This window comes from Rhodamnia argentea, chromosome 6 (assembly GCF_020921035.1).
Source record: "Rhodamnia argentea isolate NSW1041297 chromosome 6, ASM2092103v1, whole genome shotgun sequence".
Taxonomy (NCBI): Eukaryota; Viridiplantae; Streptophyta; class Magnoliopsida; order Myrtales; family Myrtaceae; genus Rhodamnia; species Rhodamnia argentea.
Genome location: NC_063155.1, coordinates 6,060,846 through 6,078,192, shown reverse-complemented (window position 1 = coordinate 6,078,192; position 17,347 = coordinate 6,060,846). Strand labels below are relative to the sequence as shown.

Below are 17,347 nucleotides of genomic sequence, written 5' to 3'. Positions count from 1 at the left end.
TCCAATGACTAATTTGAATAGCGTCAAGAGTTCGGGACCACGTTAGATAAATTATATGTTTATGAACTACATTGTGCATTGGGCTAAAATTTATGGATTGAGTTCAACATATTGAAAGTTTAAGAATCACGTTACACATTAGGTCAAAGTTCATGAACCATTTATGTTGTTATCTCAAATAGAACAAGCCCGCCAATCAAAACATTAGGGGCGAATAATTGAGTTGATTCACAAGGGGATCGGTCTGATTTTTGGTTTCAAAAGCTAGGAATCTGCCTTGCCCGGTTCAATTTTCGGTCCTACACCCCGAACCCCGCCGATTCCACCTCGAACCCGGAATTTATAAGGCCGGTTTCGGGGTTGAACTAAGAATCGAGCTGGTTTCAAACCGATTTACTTATAATCTTAAGTAAGTTATTTTCCTCTTTTCTTAAGACAAAAAATATTTATCGGAATTGAATAAGTTTGATATATTATCCTCAAATCGAAAGAATTGTTTCATACATGCCTCATTGTATGAAAAAATTAGACAAAAAAAATAATAATAATTTGCCATGGTTGGTTCTCGAGTTGACTCATGATTTTGTTTCAGGCTGGTTCCATGACCAAGCAAGGTCGGTTTCGATTATTAAAACTCTCAACAAGATAAGTTCAAAGTCCAGAGTTTGGAATATGCTTTTCATTGGACCTGACTATTCCAATAAAATACATACATATTTTATTGTATATGATCAAGTGAAAGTCCTAAAACCTGTCACAAAAGTGCAATTAAGTCTTAAAATTTTCAAAAAGCGCAATCAAGTCATAAAATTTGTCAAATTGTACAATTAATTCACTTCATTAGCTTTGTCCAATTTGATTAACGGAAAACGTTAATGTGAATTTTTTTCTCTCTCATTTGAGGTGCTGACATAGCTGAAACCTAAAGGACAATGGCAAACAATGTATTTTTGGTCTAAATCTGATTTTTTAATTTGAATTATATTTTGGACCCAACAAAAATTGAACTAGATTTAAAATAGACAAAATTAAATAAAAAAGAGAGAAAATAGTGCAAAAATGGCGAGGCCTTCGTTGTCGACCCACCATCGCCGAAGCAATCTCATATAGTTTTTAAATTAAGAAAATCAAATTTGAACCAAAATGACGTTCATTTTTTTGCTGTTGTTTAATTTTGTTTATTATTTAAATATAATTTAAATAATATTTTGATTAAAAAATCAATTTTCGAGCAAAAACAACGTCGTTTTAGTCTAATCCTTCGTGTTCTAGTCACATCAGCGTCACGTAATAGAGAGAAAATAATAATGAAAATCACATTAGCAGTTTTTATTAGCCAAATTAAGCGGGGCTAACGGAATGATTTGATTGCGCCGATATGATAAATTGTATGAATCGATTGCACTTTGTAAAATTTTTAAGATTCGATTGCATTTTTACGACAAGTTGTAGAGTTTTCAATGTAATTATGCCTTTTTACGAATTAAAAACTTGCCCATCCCGTAATGGCTAAAAGAGAAAACTCTAAACTAGTGGCGGAAAGAGGAGGCGCGAATCACAGCTGAAAATTTTAAACGCACGGCGTCGGGTTCGTACCGGGAAATTCGGTTTTCTTCCGCTCACTCAGCTCTTGGTTAAGTCACGGACCAATAGAGCTTCACTTTTCTTCGCCACGGTCCCCCACCCGCAACACGTGGCGATTTTTCGTTGGTCGGTTCAAATGAAGATCATGACAGTTGGGTTTTGTTAAATCCTAGAGCATTTCTCTTTTTTTCGTTTTTCATATTTGTTATCCTTCCCGCCATTTTCTCTGCTGTCGCCCCAGCAAAACGAAACCTAGGAAAAGCCAAAAACGCAAGAGTCGACGGATAGAGGGAAAAAAAAAACAGGAAAAAACCTCCGAAGACGAAGAAACCGGGACAATGGGAATCAAGGGTCTTCTCAGATTCATGAAGCCCTACATCGAGCCGATCCACATCAAGAAATTCGCCGGCAAACGGGTGGCCATTCGAAACCCGATTCGAGTTCATCCTCGATTTCGCATTTCTAAACTGTCGAGGTTCTTTTTCCGATTCGTTCTCTCTTTTGCAGGTGGGTATTGATGCCTATTCATGGCTTCACAAGGGAGGTACAGATTCATTTTCCAATACGCAATTGGTTGTTTTTTTAATTTTTAATATCTTTTTTTGAAGTTCTTGATTCATATTCATCTCATTTGGGTGGTCGGGGCGACTGAAAGATCAAAACTTTTTTTTTTTTTTTCAGCTTATTCATGCAGCATGGAGCTCTGTCTCAATGCAGATGGGGCTAAAAAGTTGCAATACTTGAGCTATTTCATGCACCGAATCAACCTGCTTCGTCACTATGAAGTGACTCCTGTGGTTGTGTTTGATGGGGGGAGCATCCCATGTAAAGCTGCCACTGAGGACGAGAGACACAGGTTTGGTTCATTGCTCGAACTTTGGTTATGAACATGTGCTTTGACGGGGGTAGTTGATACTATTTGCTCGATGATTGGATTGTGAAATGTGTCGATGGATTGACTGTTGTGCTTCAGGAGAAGAAAAGTTAATTGCGATCTGGCCCTGCAGAAGCTTAAGGAGGGAGATGTCAAAGCTGCCTCGGAGCTCTTCCAGGTACCGACCGTAAATTCATTGGTGATCTGGTGCTAGGTTTGTTTAGGGTGGTTTATCAGGAATTGCCCCAATTTTTCGCTTAGCTATCCTGCAATTGGCTTTATCAACATTGCATTCGATGATGATGAATAGTCGAGTGCAATTAGTGCAGTTCATCGTGAGTTGGCCGCCCTCTCCTTTCTTTCCCAATCCAATTAGTCATTGTATGTGCTATAGCTCCAAATGAGCAGGTCATTTGGGCATTTCAGCTATTTGATTGGCCAACAGAAGTACAATTGACCCTGTCACGCTTCCATCAATCATCAATATACGATTCTCGAGGCCAAGACACTCAGTATGCATTTGAAGTAGGCAATCTGAATGAAACTTTTGTTACATAAGAAAGTGCTATAACTTGGGGATTGCTCATTCTGGCGAGTGGCACAGAAGGGCCAATGCTGACAATTGTTCGTGAATGTGAAGTTGTGAAATGTAATTGTTAGTCTAAGAAGATGCAAGTTCTCTGTGTTAAAGTATTAAGTATGAAACCGTAACTCCATCTGCTAGCTTAAACTTTCATACAGATTGGAAGGGGTTTTTGAAATTTTTTGGATGCTTTATCCACCTAAAAGTCAAGAAAGTAGTCTGCCGCCTGCACGGTCAAGTTTTAACCTCTCGCTCATATGGATGATGCTTGGTATCTTTTGCAGAGAGGAGTGAGTATTACCCCGTCCATAGCACATCAATTGATTCAGGTACATGATTACTGCACTTGAAATGCATCTTAATCATCTGTCATAAGTTCTCATTGCTTTTCAGTTCAGAATCTGGGAAAGACCTAATCGAAATTTGTGATCTGTATCCTCTATTACTAATCTTGCAAGTCTGTCCATTGGTGTGTTCTAGATATTGAAGTCGGAAAACATTGAATTCATAGTAGCTCCTTATGAGGCCGATGCACAATTAGCATATCTCTCAAGTCTTGAAGCAGAGAAAGGTGGACTTGCAGTTGTTATCACAGAAGACAGCGATCTGGTAGCGTATGGTTGTCAAGCTGTAAGAAACTCTACAGAAAATTCATACAATGCGAATAAATATTCTATTACGGCATCATCTTTTGATAATGGGTCTTGTTTTCCTTTCATCTGCACCACCTGCAAACAGATTGTATTTAAAATGGATAGGTACGGCAATGGTGAGGAGATGTTGCTGCAGAAGGTTTTTGATTCCACAAATGGAACACCTTCCTTTCGAAATTTCGACATGGCATTATTTACTGGTGAGTTACTACCATTTTCAGGCAAGTTTTGGATTTAAGATTGCATCTATCATGTCAAATGTAAGATAGCAAATTTGGAGTTGAAGTTTAGCACTATAAAGACATGATCGCGTTTCCATTTTTGTTGGGTATTTTTGTGCCTGTATAACTTTCTCAAACAATCAATAAAGTCCTTAACTTCCATAAAGTGTGGCAAGAGTTTTAATCCTCATCGCTTCTCTGTGGATGAGATTTATTCTGAAAAAGAGGATCAATCTGAAAAAGGAAACTCTTCGTGTCCCTTCGCAGGTATGTGTGTCTTAGCTGGCTGCGATTTCCTTCCATCTGTTCCCGGAATAGGGATAAAGAAAGCTCACTCTCTTGTTTCCAAGTATCGAAGCATTGACCGTGTAAGTTCTCTCTTGCTTCTCAAATGGCAAAATAGCTCACTTTTACTCATAATTCCCATTGTCCATATAGTCGAAAATACATGTAGAGAAGTAGTTTTCATAGGCAAAACATGTCCTTTTCATGATTGTAAGCATAAGAGTGCAACATTATCAAGTTTGAAGCATCTATTTGTAGCTAATTGCCCTGATAAAGCATTAAAGCTTCCAGAAAAGTTACGATTAAACTCCACTTGGGCTGTTTTGTTACAGGCGTTATCAGTTCTGAAGCTTGAAAAGGGAAATCAGATGCCTGAATATTATAGCAAATATTTCCATGAGGCAGTAGCGGTATTCCAGCATGCTCGAATGTAGGCGAAGCTCCCAACTAAGCTTCATTTATCTGTAATTTATTGTAGTCCTTTTCATGTACATACGTGAACTTACTTACTTTGCTCTCAATACAGCTATGACACCGTCACGAAGAAACTCAGACACATCAGACCTCTTTCGGAAAAGCTCCTGCAGGCTCTAGATGGAGAGCTAGATTTCCTTGGACCGTATCCTCTTTTTGCATATGGTTGTCGAATAATTCGAGTTTCATACAAAGATAAATACTGCCAACTTAAAAACTTGGTGGAAGTTCAGTGAGACCATACCTATAAGCCCTGTTAGAGTGTGCCAATAAGTGTAGTTTTCTTACTTATCAAACATAAGGCAAAAAAATCTCCTTAATCGTCAGTCATAAAATAGAGAAATCCCTCCATCAATAGCTATTGCAATTGCGGAGGGAAGAGTTGACCCGTCAAACATGGAAGCATTTGATAATTGTCAAAATTCTGGATGCCATGTGCCTATCGGCATCATGCCAGCTTCACGTCAACTTTGGCAACATGAGGCTACTGCTTTATCTGCAGAGAAAGACTGCTTCTTCGTGAGCATCTCAAATGAATATATGAAAGCAGATTTCACAGGTGGACTTGCATAATGTGGATCTATATGTTCTTTAAACAGTATTTCATGTGCTTGCCTGATTCAAGCAATTATTTACCACATAGGATTGAGCATCTTTAGGATTTTAAAGTATGCATGAGATGCATGTTTGTCACTCATCTGATGTAACTTGCACCTTGATGACTGTACACTTGGTTTGTGGCATATACAGCGATGAAGGAGGAGCTCAATTTGCAGGAAAGGAAGTTTAGCAATGAAGCAGCTGCGCTTTCGAGGCTAATGTTGCCACCGGAAACCTCCGGAGCTTTGGTGAGTGTGGCGGTTTCTGAAAGCATGTCTTCAAAGATCCCTGACAACAATCCTTTCAAAATAAGAGAAGTTGGTAAAATCCACTCTAGTCCGGTGAAGAAGAGCGGCTGCAAAGTTTCCCTTCTGATAGACGTCGAAGACCTGGATTCGCTAGGTCCAAGTTCCATTGAAGTTTCATCAGATATGTCTGAAAACAAACATTGCATGAAAAGAAAGCGGGATCAAATTCGCTTTGATCTCATGAGCAGTGATACTGAACATTGTTCTGTATTGACTGAGGTGGGGAATTCAGGCATCTTGTGCAACGCATTAGCATCTCAGGAGAGCGTAACTTCCACTCCTAACTGCAGCACTAGTGAAAATAGGCGGGCTAGACAGACAAAGAAATTGAAAAGTAACTGCAAGGGTTCTGAAAACAGGACTACTATTTTGAACTATTTTTCTCGTGTATAATCTTTTTTTCCCCCAACTGAGCTATTTTCATATGAGGCTTTGAAGTAAATTTTGTTTGACTTATTTACTTATGAATCTCTAGCAGAATAGAGCAGAGTCATTACCAACAGATCAATGTTAATCTAGAGGCCAGAACTGTATTGATAGAGGAGTGAAATTGCCACTGATTTTCAGTTAATCCATAGTTCTTTTTTTTTTTTTTTTTTTTTTGTCTTGTAATAGTTTACTCTTCTCGATTCCTTTTCAACTGTAAGAATGTCTGAGTGGATCTTCAGAATCACGAGCGGCTTTCATGAGCTTAAAGCTATCCTACAAGTTGTCTGCCCAATGGCATGTCTCCGCGAGTGTTAACTTGGTGGTGGACTGATAGGTAGATGGCCATCATTGCATATCCTGATTACTTGGGGTGCGTATGGTAACGTTTCTGTTCCCGGAACAACTTTTGGAACAGAAACACTTTTTTCTGTTTCTGTTCCCGGTTACGATTTTTGGGAACGAAAACGCATTTGGTAACTACAAAAAAAAAAATGTGTTCAAAAGCTTTGATAAAAAGTCGTCGTCTTTGTAAGTGTGAAGGAGTAGTCCAGGAACAGAGGGTTGCAAAAAGTGTTCCTCTTGCGTTATAAAATGTGTTCAAAAGCTTTGATAAAAAGTGTTTCGGGAACAAAGAAACAAGTATTTTTTGTTTCTCGTTTCTGCTCCAAAAGTGTTCCCATTTCTGAAAAGTGTTCCCGGAACACTTTGGGAACACTTTTTTACCATACGCGTTTCTGTTCCCAAAGTGTTCCGGGAACACTTTGGGAACAAACACACTTTTTCTGGAGCATTACCATACGCACCCTTGGTAACCAAGTGCTTTACCAAATATGTTTCTCATCATTTTTTGATTCTGATCGTTGCCAAACAGACCCATGGTAACCAAGTGCTTTGAAAAGTTAAGACTCAAATCCTGAACTGGTGCACATTTACATCAAGAGTTGACTGTTCAGCTCTTTCCTTCAGATACGATTATCAAGTATTTCTTCCAATTTTGAGAATCTAGAGAAGGGAGATGATGTTCTGTGAGCACACCTCGCAAAAGATTTGCCTTTGCATTTCCTGGAGCAATGCATTTCCTTGAGCAATAGATTAACATTCAACCAAATCAACCGTTCTTGTGCCGTGCAATACCAGGAGCCATCAACTGAATTTTGCATTTTGTCTTTCTCGGGTTAGAAATTCTATAGGAATAGTGCTGCTACTTTTCCAAATTTATGTTTATCAGCAGAGTAGCTAGAGTGACTCTCCAAGCGATTCTCGATTCATAACCTTAGAGAATTATTAGCATTGTCATGCAACACCACTTCTTTAATTGCGTTGATCCGCCTTCACGTCAAATTCGTTGCCACCGTATTTTGACTAAAAGAAACTGAAACATAGAACCAGAGTACTAAGAAAACAGCAGAACCTTATTTTCATGATGAAAAGCACTTCATGATTGACATCATTTATCCTCTTGCGAATTCTAAAGTAAGGATAAAAACTTCATCTTGGTCAACTCAGTTCTTTTTTCTGGTAAGCAGCTGCTTAAACCAATAGGCCGACATTTTCGGATATCTCTTGAGGTTGTTATAGTCGACATAGACAATTCCGAACCGTGAAGTGTAGCCCAACCTCCACTCGAAGTTGTCGAGCAAAGACCATGCGAAGTAGCCCACTACATTGGCTCCATCATCAGCAGCCTTCTTCAGTTGGGTTAAGTAGCCCTTGTAGAAGTTGATCCTCGTGGTGTCGTGCAGTCCTTGAGAAAGCGTGACGTTTCCCGGATCATCCATGCCTAAAATTGCAACATAAACAGAGGAATCATTAAAAGCACTACTATTACATGCTAGAGGATGATTCAACACTTATTGCACAGAGATGTACCGTTTTCGGACAGAATCACGGTGGGGTTCCCATAACGCTCCTTGATGTACATCAGAGCTTTGTACAAACCCCAGGGTACATTGTAAAGCCAGTAAGAATGTGCCTGCAGGGATTGAAAGTGACGTCGGTCTCATGTAAATAAGATGGATCGATATATAAACAAAGAGCATGACCATAATGCTAACTGAGTGAATGTAAATCTTACTTTTGGACCAATAGGCACTCCATGTCTTTCATCTGCACAATTTTAAAGAAGATATTCGCTAAACGTACGATCAAGCACAATACGGAGTAATGTCCACTCTGTTCGACTATAATGAATGAGGTGTCTTACAGGCAAATCCGGCGTTCCAGTCCTGCTGATACCCTGGGACTTTAGCCTTCGGTTGATGTGGATCGTACATGTAGTAAGCCGTGTATTGGTTAATGCCAACAAAATCAATTGAGCCCTTCACCATCTTAACCTCTTCTTTCGTGAATTTTGGCAGCCTGTCCCCGACAATTTCTTGCATCGTCCTTGGGTACTCGCCATAGACAATAGGATGAATAAACCTGCATAAAGAAGATGCAACATTAGAATCTATGACTCCCACTGGTTGCCTTTATTGGGAATGCTACCGAAACCATGTAAAGCTCAAGTTCTCAATGCACATTGGAATGTGCAGAGAGTTTTTGATCTGAATTGAGTTTACGCAACATTTGTTGGCAGTACTTTTGGCAAGATCTCCTAAGATGCAAGTGGCATTATTACCATCCCACATGAAAGTCTCTTGCTCTTTGAGCTGCATAATTGTCGGCCTTCGATCTGGTAAGAGGCTCGTACCAAACAAAATCCAACAGAATACCAATCCTTCCCTTTTGTTTCTCCTGAAAATGCGCACACATTCACCATTCATAGACAAATTCGAGCTCGAATAGAACAGTTGAACACTACTCCTTAACCAGTAATAGTTTCATAGCAGAAAGAACATCTAATTAACCATATTCGTACTTGGTAATTTTCTCGGTATCTCTGAACCGCTGCGGCGTGAGACAGGATCAAATGATGGGCCGCAATGTAAGGCTCGGTTCCCGAGTTTCCCGCTGTGCAGTTCCCATAGGCTTTTGAGCACCTCCCGGGGGCGAAGAACCCGTTATCGTATCCGAGAGCAGCCACCACTCTTGGCTCGTTGAAAGTCATCCAGTTCTTCACTCGATCGCCGAATGTCTTGAAACAAAAGTCCGCGTAATCGGCGAAATCTTTCCTGCACGGTCAATGTAGCCCCAATCAAATCCCAATGTAGCCAAACATCCTTTGTTCATCAATTTAAATAAGGGGCACCTGATGATACTTACACTACATTGGGACTCAACAGCCCCATATACTTCTTCTCTAGAGCCTCTGGAAGATCATAGTGATACAGATTTGCGTACGGTGTGATGCCTGCAAAGAGATAGTCCTTTGGCTCATTAATGTCCTCATTTCACAGCTTAGCATAACACAACACGAATTGTCTTAGGAAACGATATTGTGAAATCGAGACAGGTTTTCGAACTCCTTTTCGGATCCATTTATCCATCTACCTTTCTTAAGCAAGTAGTTGATCAACCTGTTGTAGTAAGCAACTCCCTGCCAATTCACCTTGCCCGTTCCATCTGCATTATGTCGAACATCCAGTGTTACATTAACTGCTTGTTTGGCAGGGTCAGCTCCAGAGCAATAGGAGCAAGAATTTCGCTATTACCAGGGAAAATCCTCGACCACGAAATCGAGAATCGGTAGGCGTCAAAGTTCAGCTTTGCCATCAGATCCACATCTCCCTGTAACAGCATGACCGGATCCATGAGTGCCGGAAATGTATCCGATACATTGCTAAGCGGGACAAAAAGAACAAATGCTGCGAGTTCACGTTTCCTAATGTACAATACCGAACGGGCAGAACAACGCCAGGAGAGAGCTTGGTTTGACAAACCGTTCTTCTCATGAAATTGTCAAGAATACACAAGAACCATGACGAACAACAGGTACAATAGTAAACCAAACAAAGATCGGAAACATTACGACACCATATACCCATGTCTGAACCAAAATCTTTTTGCTTTAGCCCTCAAGAGACTCCAAAGTAAGCAACAGATTCCTTCTGTCTGCCATTCACACACCAGAACATCTTCGAAAAGGAACCCTTTTTGTCCCATCAACTTATGCATTGAGAGCTCTTTCAGTCACGGTTCGATAAGATCTTCACAAACAGATAGCGACAAGGAAAGAAAGCACTCACTTTGTATCGGTGATACTGGTCCACCGAAACCTCGCCAGTTGCATTATTGGCCACAATTCCTGTGCACATCGCACGACCAGGAGACGCTCAAAACACCATCATAATCAAACGACAAGCAATCAACAGCGAAATGGGGAAACACCCATGAAAACTGGAATGCGTGCCATGTTGAAGGAAGGAGCACCTGGAGTTTTGATGAAGACGTCCCAGATGCTCGGCCCGCGGCCTTCTTTGTCGGCCATGCCTTCGACTTGATAAGCCGAGGTCGCGGTCCCCCAGACAAAGCCCTTCGGGAAGGCCGACCGGCTCAGCCCGCCGGTGTCGAAGAGCACCGTTTCGGAGAGGGTCGCCGCCTCTTCAGCCATTGCCGAACTCGCCGCCGCGAGTCCCAACAGCGACCACAGCAACAACATCAACATCAACGGGAGTTGGACTCTCATCTTCACACTTCCAACACTCTTCAAGAGAGGGAGAGAGTTTAGCTTTGCCTTGTGAAGGAGAGTGGGTGTGTTCACTTATAGGGGAAGGATGGGGAAAGAAACTTTTCAACGTTAGCGTCTCCACGTCATCTGATCATTCTTGTCATTTCTTTCTTTCCTTAATCCGGACAATAAATGTGGGTCCCGTCCCCCATTGACGGGAATTCAGAATGGTGGGTCCCATTTGTGGTACCAAAGTGGTAAGATGCTCTTGAAGCGAGATGCGGAGTTTGATCAAAGACGGGGAACGTCGCACGTGAACCGACGGACATGCAAAGGAATAAGCAAAAAGTGAGAGCCCCTTGGCTCGTGACTCGAGCCCGAGCAAAGCATTTTGCCTCATTCATGCCGTTATCGTTATAATTGACGGGTTAATGGATCAACGAAAGCGAGTAAAACGAGATTCGTCTCTTTGATTCACGTATTTATTAAATTCATATATCTCTTTAATTCATGGATCCTTTTTAATCCACGTGTCTTTCGGATTCATGAATCCCTTGAATTCATTAATCTATATAATTGATGCATTTCTTGCATTTATGTATCTCTTGAGTATATGAACTTTCGAGCTCTATAAATTGACTTGATATGTTCTCCATACCAAGATTTTCGTATAAGATTGAAGAAGAAATACCTTTCATCTTTTCACTTTAACTTCTCTCTAAGTGTGCCTTTTCCCTGTTATTATTTTGTCTTGTTACAACACTTTGTTACGGACTTCCCTCGGCACTTTACTTATTATTTTCCAACAGTTATGAAAAAGACGAAACTTTTAAGCAGGGAAGATTCTAAGGATGTAGGTCGTAACCAACGAGGTTGAGCAGTTGATTAGGGGTCTTGTGTTTTTTTTTTTTTGGGGGGGGTTGGGGGAGGTGAATTCTAACTTAGGAATTGAATGTCGCTTGTTCGAAATCTCATCAATCGCGTGCAAATTGCTTTCCGAGTCGGCCACCGCATAGATCAAAGGCCTAGAACAATTGATTCAAGAGACTTGCGGGTTGTTCCATCGTTCTCCAGACAGTCGGTAGTGGCTCTTTACAAATAATTGATGAACTACCTTCTCATCATATCTAATGCATCGTGTGAGGATTGAATGTGGTATCTTCATCGTTTTCCCTTTTTTCTTTTTCTTTTCGGGTCGAAAAATCCCTCCTCAACAAAAGGAAGAGAAAAATGAAAGGTTAAACGAAGTAACATAGATTTACAAGATTATCAAATGAATTCAATACCATAGTATAAGTGCAAATAATTAGGAGGCGGGGCCATGTTCAATGGCAAGGACCACACAATATCTTCTCATGATCGCAAATCGCCCTCTTCTCAAGGCAAGAAGATCCGTTTCTCGTCAGTCTTTCCAGTCAACGATGGAGTGCTCCTTCTCCTCCACGGGGCCAAAGAGCTTTCAAGTTGATGATGAAAGGCCAAAATGGTCCAAGTTGTGGGCAGGCATGCCCTTGAAATTTAGCCCCTCCAAGCCCCAGAAGAGGCTAAGAATGATTGCAGGACCATAAAGGTCTCCCTCAGCTGCTTTGTCTCCATGCTCAGGTCCCACGTGAAATTCAACTGAACTTCAGAAGAGCACGAGATTCCATGGGAATTGACCGTTTTTCGAGCTCTTTACCCAATCCATTCCAGCCTGTGCGTGGACTGTCCGGTGGAGATGTATTATTAGCTTGTTTCTTAACGGGATAATTGCATTTGAAAGTTTTAAAATTTATCGCGAAGGCGCAAATAAGTTCTAAAACTTTCGAAAAGTACAATAAAGTTCCAACATTTATTTCCGAAGTATAATTGAGTCATAAAACTTAAAAAACAAGTGCAATCAAGCCTTAAAACTTGTCAAGTTGGTTCAATCAAGTCCTTTTATTGGTTATAGCACTTTTTGAAAGTTTTAAGACTTGATTGTACTTTTTGAAAGTTTTAGAGTTCCGTTGCACTTTTGTCGTAAGTTTTAGGACTTCTAATGGCAATTATTCATTTCTCAATAGTTCAAATTGTTAGAGAAAACTGATCGTATTACATGGTATCAAGATGTAAAAGGTCAAGAGTTCAAATGCCAACACAACGTAATATGTCTGATTTTTGGGTCGGCTTACATGCATTGGAGAGTTTTAAGTAATTCGCGATGAATATATTGTTGGCTGTCTTCTGATAGCTTAAGCTTAGAAATAAAAAAATATAAAAAACAGCCCGCTTAACGATGTGATCGGGTTTTGACCAAAAAAAAAAAAGAAAAAGCGATGTGATCGGGTGGCCCAAAAGTATGAAGAAAAAGGGACCTGAATTGCTGTGGTGGTCTAGTAGATAATGTAGGGCTTTTAACGTGACAATTCGTCATACTTGCATATTACTTCTTGGGAAGATAGGAACAGAAAACGTGATCAAGTTGGGGGAGCGGCTCCATTTTGTTCGAAAACAAATTACTTTTGAAAAATTATTTTTCGATTTTTCGAGATTTGAGACGATGGAAAATCAATCGACTACGACACTTTTTCAATGAATCGAAAACGACAAGCTTAAATTGGAGGGAAATGATTTCCCCTTCTGGCAAGGAAAAAAAGAATCTTTTCCTAAACCGTCAAGTAAATGAAAATTAAACTAATCATTCTCCTTGAAAATGAGTTATGCCAAAAATGATTTCCTCTATCTTGAAGTTGTCAATGAAATAAACACACCTTAAGTTGTGTTCGTAGAAGAAGGTCAATGAATTGCCAACTATTGTGGCTTTTAAGGTAGCCGCATCGATAATGCCCTATTCGAAATTATAGGATGGGTTAAGTTCGTATGGACAATTTATGCTCATAGTGATGAAATTCGACGTGAAGTTTACACGTGAATCGTACTTATGTTAGGTTGGTGATATTAATCCCCGTCGTAATCGCTTGGTTATGTTCTTAAGCCTTTGCAAGAACAATTATTGATTTGCCGCTGAATTAGCCACAATAAGATACAAGGATAGTTTCTCACGTCTTTGTCCATATTCTTGTTGTCTTCCCAACTGAAACATCTCTGTTAGGATAATTCCTTTATTCTTTTGTACATCTCTTGTGATTATGCATATCTATAGAGGAGATTATTCGTATCTACCTTTTACATATGGTTTATTGATCCTAAGCGACCATCTTGTTCCCGTCTTCATAAACATGTGGTCTCCTTTCACCTACCGATTTAAACTTTTGGTTTAAACTTTTTTGCGTGACATCAGAGCCCCTAGATTCTCCATTGCGTCAAATTCCACATGTGACTCATAAATCGGCTTGCACGTGAGGGAGGGCGATTAAAGTGTCCTACATCGCATGACTACATGGTTCATATACACTTTATACACGGTGATTTCCCTTCACCTATGGATTCGGACTTTTAACAATCTCCATGCACTGGGATTGAATTGCATTAAACAAAAATAAGATGTAAGAATATTCCAATGGTATAAAGTGATAAAGAATTATATCCCATATCAACTTGTTGACTAATATAAGGAAAAAAAGAATTGATACTTGAACAAGAGATTTGAACCGTCAATAAATGATGTAAATTACAAATGACAGCTTAACAACTTTGATTCAATGTTCCTGTATTCTTCCCTGAATGGGGTTATCACTTACGGGGTAGCAACTGAAGCAAAAACATGTATTCGGTCACACTTCTTAAATTATCAAATTGACATCTACGCGTACAAGAGTGAACAAGAGATTTTTGTAACGGATGGATTCATTTCGAGGTAACAATATTAATAACAATGTTTAGAAATTAGGAGATTATCCATACATCGTGCATCAAATCGATGCACAATCAAGAGAGATATTAAGAATTTCTTAATTGATGTAGCAACATGGGAGGCACATGCGGTGGCGAAATGTGGCGAAATTTCAGGATTTGGGTCGTGTGAGGGCGGTGAGTTTGATGGTTGTGTTGGTTTTTCGAAGAGAAATGATTACGTGATTGCGGTTAATCTATTGTGAATCAACATGTTTTGGGCCACAATAACAAATGATTAGGAATTTTTACGGGGGCCTACTTTTTTAAGAATTTGTGGCCTACAACATGCTTTACTTGCTCATGTCTCCCTCATTCGCCAACTGCTCATGTCCAGCTAGCGAGGGTCGCCCTCGGCTTGGCCAGGCGAGGCCTTTGCCGGCCTCGCCCAGCCCTTGTTGGTGGCTGGCTATTGCCTAAGACAGGCCATTAACGAGAAGGAAGGGTACATAATTTCTTATGGGCACAAACAACCCAAGTAATTCAGCTTTATGGTTCTTCATTATCTGCATATGGCCTTTTTTCCCTAGGTGTATGGGCTTTTAGTTTAAGAAGGAAAAAAAAAAAAAAAGAAATGGGAAAAAAATGAAATGACGAAAATGCCCTTGATCAAGTCCTTTGAAACGATGAGATCACTTTAGGCTTTTATTTTAGAAAACGATGGTACGTCGGGCCCTTATTTGAAATTTTTTCTAATAACTATTAGCGAGATATTATCAAATCAATCACAATTAGATATGATCAATAATGATATACACAATTGAAAGAGATATATGCATAACTAAGAGAGATATATAGGATCAAGGGAACTGTGACATCCCGAATTCCGACCTACTTTCGAAGCTTTGAATAAATGAAAGGTCTTATTGATGTATTTCAGTCTAATCTCACTCGGAGTTGATCCCTCTCGAGCAGACTAACCAAATGGGAATGGCTAGCTAGGAAAATCAAGTACGTAGACCTAAGAACTCGATCCTGGATTGACTCTTTGGCCATGAAAATTGTCGAGGGAATATTCTGGACCAATATAGGCCGATCCTAGAATGATTAAGGAACGATTTGGATAATACCCTACGCTTGGATCACGGGTGATTCCGTTTGACCTCGTATGGGTTCCGAACGTCCCTAAATTATTTTCTAACGATCGTGTCCATCGGGACTAGTGATTGACCCTCGCAATTGAATGACAACCAAGGTCGTCATGGCTCGAGTAATTCTTAAACGTGATTTTAATCACGGGTCGATACGCGTAGCTCCTAAAAGCCGCCCGTTAGTTTGAGATACGCTGAAAATTCTATTGATCGAGATTGATCGCGAATCGAGCTTGAGAATTTGACGTCGGACCTTCAAGGGTTTCAATAAATAAAATTTTGGACGTTTCCTCATCCTGTGTGAAATTCCTTCACGGTTCGCCCCAAAGAGGTTCGGGAAAAATTATATTTGGACTGGATATGGGAAAGGACCCATTTGCCCTAGAAAAATATCCCATTTTTCACTTGGAACGAAGGGTATTTTGGTCATTTCCCCTTTTGGCCGAGATTGACTAGTCAATGAGGGGAGATAATTATTATTTTCTCTTGATTTGTGGGCATAATTAATTATTATTAACCTATATTAATTATTATATTGGCATCTTCTTCTTCATTATCCAAAGACTCTCTCTCTCTCTCTCTCTAGCTCACTTTCTCTCTACCTCACTCTCCCTCTCCCTCTCCCTCACTTGGCCGAACACCCTCTCTCTCACCCTCCATTGCCGAAAATTCTTCAAGCCTTCTTTGGTATCGCTTTGGAGCGCTTGGAGTCGCTAGATCGTCGCCAAGTCGCCGGCCGTGCAAGGATCGCCGGAGTCGCCGATTGGTTCGGGCTTTTCCTCAACCGTTCAACGGACGTTTTTGCGAGTTTTTGAGGTAGGATTGTTTCTAAACCTAAATTAGGTGGTTAGGTTGCTAAAAGACCATGAAATTGTGAATTTTTGATGAAGAAAAGTGTTGGATTTGAGCTTGTGGAGGGGCTGGACGAAAATTGCAGATTTGAGGGGGAGAGAAAGCTTGTTCTTGCATGAATAGTAAAGTCAAGAAGATAATAGTGGTCAAAGTTTAACTATGGTTACTTTATGCCCTAACTAGAGTTACTTTATGCTATTGTTTAATCATGGTTAGGTTAGTATTTGACTCTAGTTAGTTTTTGAACCATGGTTAGTTAAAATATTAACTAGGGTTACTTTTATGTGACATAAAGTCGTTATGCCACGGTGCTAATTAAATGTGACATTATTATAGTATAGTACTATGGTTGTGAATTAATTAATTATGTTAGAAAATTATTATTGTTCGGCCGTGATAAATTTCCACGTTAGTATAATTTTAGTGGCGCGTGATTTATATATTGCTACGTTAGCGTAATATGGTCGCATGGCGTGGATTGGATACTATGGTAGCATAAATTGATCGGGTAGTCTGGATTAATTCTTGGATTAGTATGAATTAATCGGGTGATCCCGAATTACTAATTCTCTAACGTGAGTGAATCACGTGGTTCCGAAGTATTCTAAGAGAATGTGAGGGTCGTATTCAATCAAGTCGTCTGAGGCCAAAGTGAGCCGTATTCGTCCGATTGTCTGAGATCGAGAATGAGAAGGTCGTATTCAATCAAGTCGTCTGAGGCCAAAGTGAGCCGTATTCGTCGATTGTGCGAGACCGAGAAAGTATGATGGTCGTATTCAATCAAGTCGTCCGAGGCCAAAGTGAGCCGTATTCGTCGATTGTGCGAGACCGAGAAAGTAAGAAAGTCGTGTTCAATTAAGTCGTCCGAGACCAAAGTGAGTCGTGTTCGACTAATTGTCCGAGACTTGATCCGGTCGTGTTCCTATGTGTCCGAGACCGAGATCCGTGGGTCGTATTCCTATGTGTCTGAGACCCGGGTATATGTATAGAGCCGTGTTCCATAAAGGTCCGAGGCTCAATGTTATGAACTT

The 17,347-nt window shown here is 40.2% G+C and overlaps 3 protein-coding genes across 4 annotated transcripts in view; 2 read left to right on the top strand and 1 right to left on the bottom strand.

Moving 5' to 3' along the window:
- LOC115742481 (guanine nucleotide-binding protein subunit beta-like protein) overlaps nucleotides 1-11,395 on the top strand; it is a 59,767-nt gene extending 48,372 nt beyond the window's left edge. For both annotated transcript variants that reach the window (XR_007198686.1, XR_007198685.1), the window contains one exon: nucleotides 11,381-11,395. The gene's annotated coding sequence lies outside the window, so the exon portion shown is untranslated. The remainder of the gene's footprint in view (nucleotides 1-11,380) is intronic.
- Nucleotides 1,877-6,157, top strand: LOC115742424 (exonuclease 1). The gene is made up of 12 exons (XM_030676705.2): nucleotides 1,877-2,000; nucleotides 2,092-2,128; nucleotides 2,266-2,440; nucleotides 2,558-2,636; nucleotides 3,326-3,370; nucleotides 3,522-3,671; nucleotides 3,780-3,894; nucleotides 4,183-4,283; nucleotides 4,533-4,630; nucleotides 4,727-4,819; nucleotides 5,013-5,233; nucleotides 5,425-6,157. The coding sequence occupies exons 1-12, from the start codon at nucleotides 1,923-1,925 to the stop codon at nucleotides 5,973-5,975; spliced, it is 1,743 nt and encodes a 580-aa protein (XP_030532565.1). The 5' UTR covers nucleotides 1,877-1,922; the 3' UTR covers nucleotides 5,976-6,157.
- On the bottom strand, nucleotides 7,403-10,650 carry LOC115742432 (beta-glucosidase 44-like). The gene is made up of 11 exons (XM_030676717.2): nucleotides 10,323-10,650; nucleotides 10,139-10,197; nucleotides 9,605-9,680; nucleotides 9,444-9,515; nucleotides 9,216-9,303; nucleotides 8,872-9,124; nucleotides 8,632-8,747; nucleotides 8,215-8,432; nucleotides 8,086-8,117; nucleotides 7,881-7,983; nucleotides 7,403-7,791 (listed from the first exon to the last, which is right to left on the bottom strand). The coding sequence occupies exons 1-11, from the start codon at nucleotides 10,576-10,578 to the stop codon at nucleotides 7,514-7,516; spliced, it is 1,551 nt and encodes a 516-aa protein (XP_030532577.1). The 5' UTR covers nucleotides 10,579-10,650; the 3' UTR covers nucleotides 7,403-7,513.
- Nucleotides 11,396-17,347: the final 5,952 nt, after the last annotated feature.

Coding starts and splice junctions, on each gene's coding strand:
- LOC115742424 (XM_030676705.2), top strand. CDS start 1,923: ATGGGAATCAAGGGTCTTCTCAGATTCATGAAGCCCTACATCGAGCCG. Junction 2,129..2,265: donor TTCATGGCTTCACAAGGGAG/GTACAGATTCAT, acceptor TTTTTTTTTCAG/CTTATTCATGCAGCATGGAG. Junction 2,441..2,557: donor ACTGAGGACGAGAGACACAG/GTTTGGTTCATT, acceptor GTTGTGCTTCAG/GAGAAGAAAAGTTAATTGCG.
- LOC115742432 (XM_030676717.2), bottom strand. CDS start 10,578: ATGAGAGTCCAACTCCCGTTGATGTTGATGTTGTTGCTGTGGTCGCTG. Junction 9,681..10,138: donor ACCAGTATCACCGATACAAA/GTGAGTGCTTTC, acceptor ATGCTGTTACAG/GGAGATGTGGATCTGATGGC. Junction 8,433..8,631: donor AGAGACTTTCATGTGGGATG/GTAATAATGCCA, acceptor TTCTTTATGCAG/GTTTATTCATCCTATTGTCT.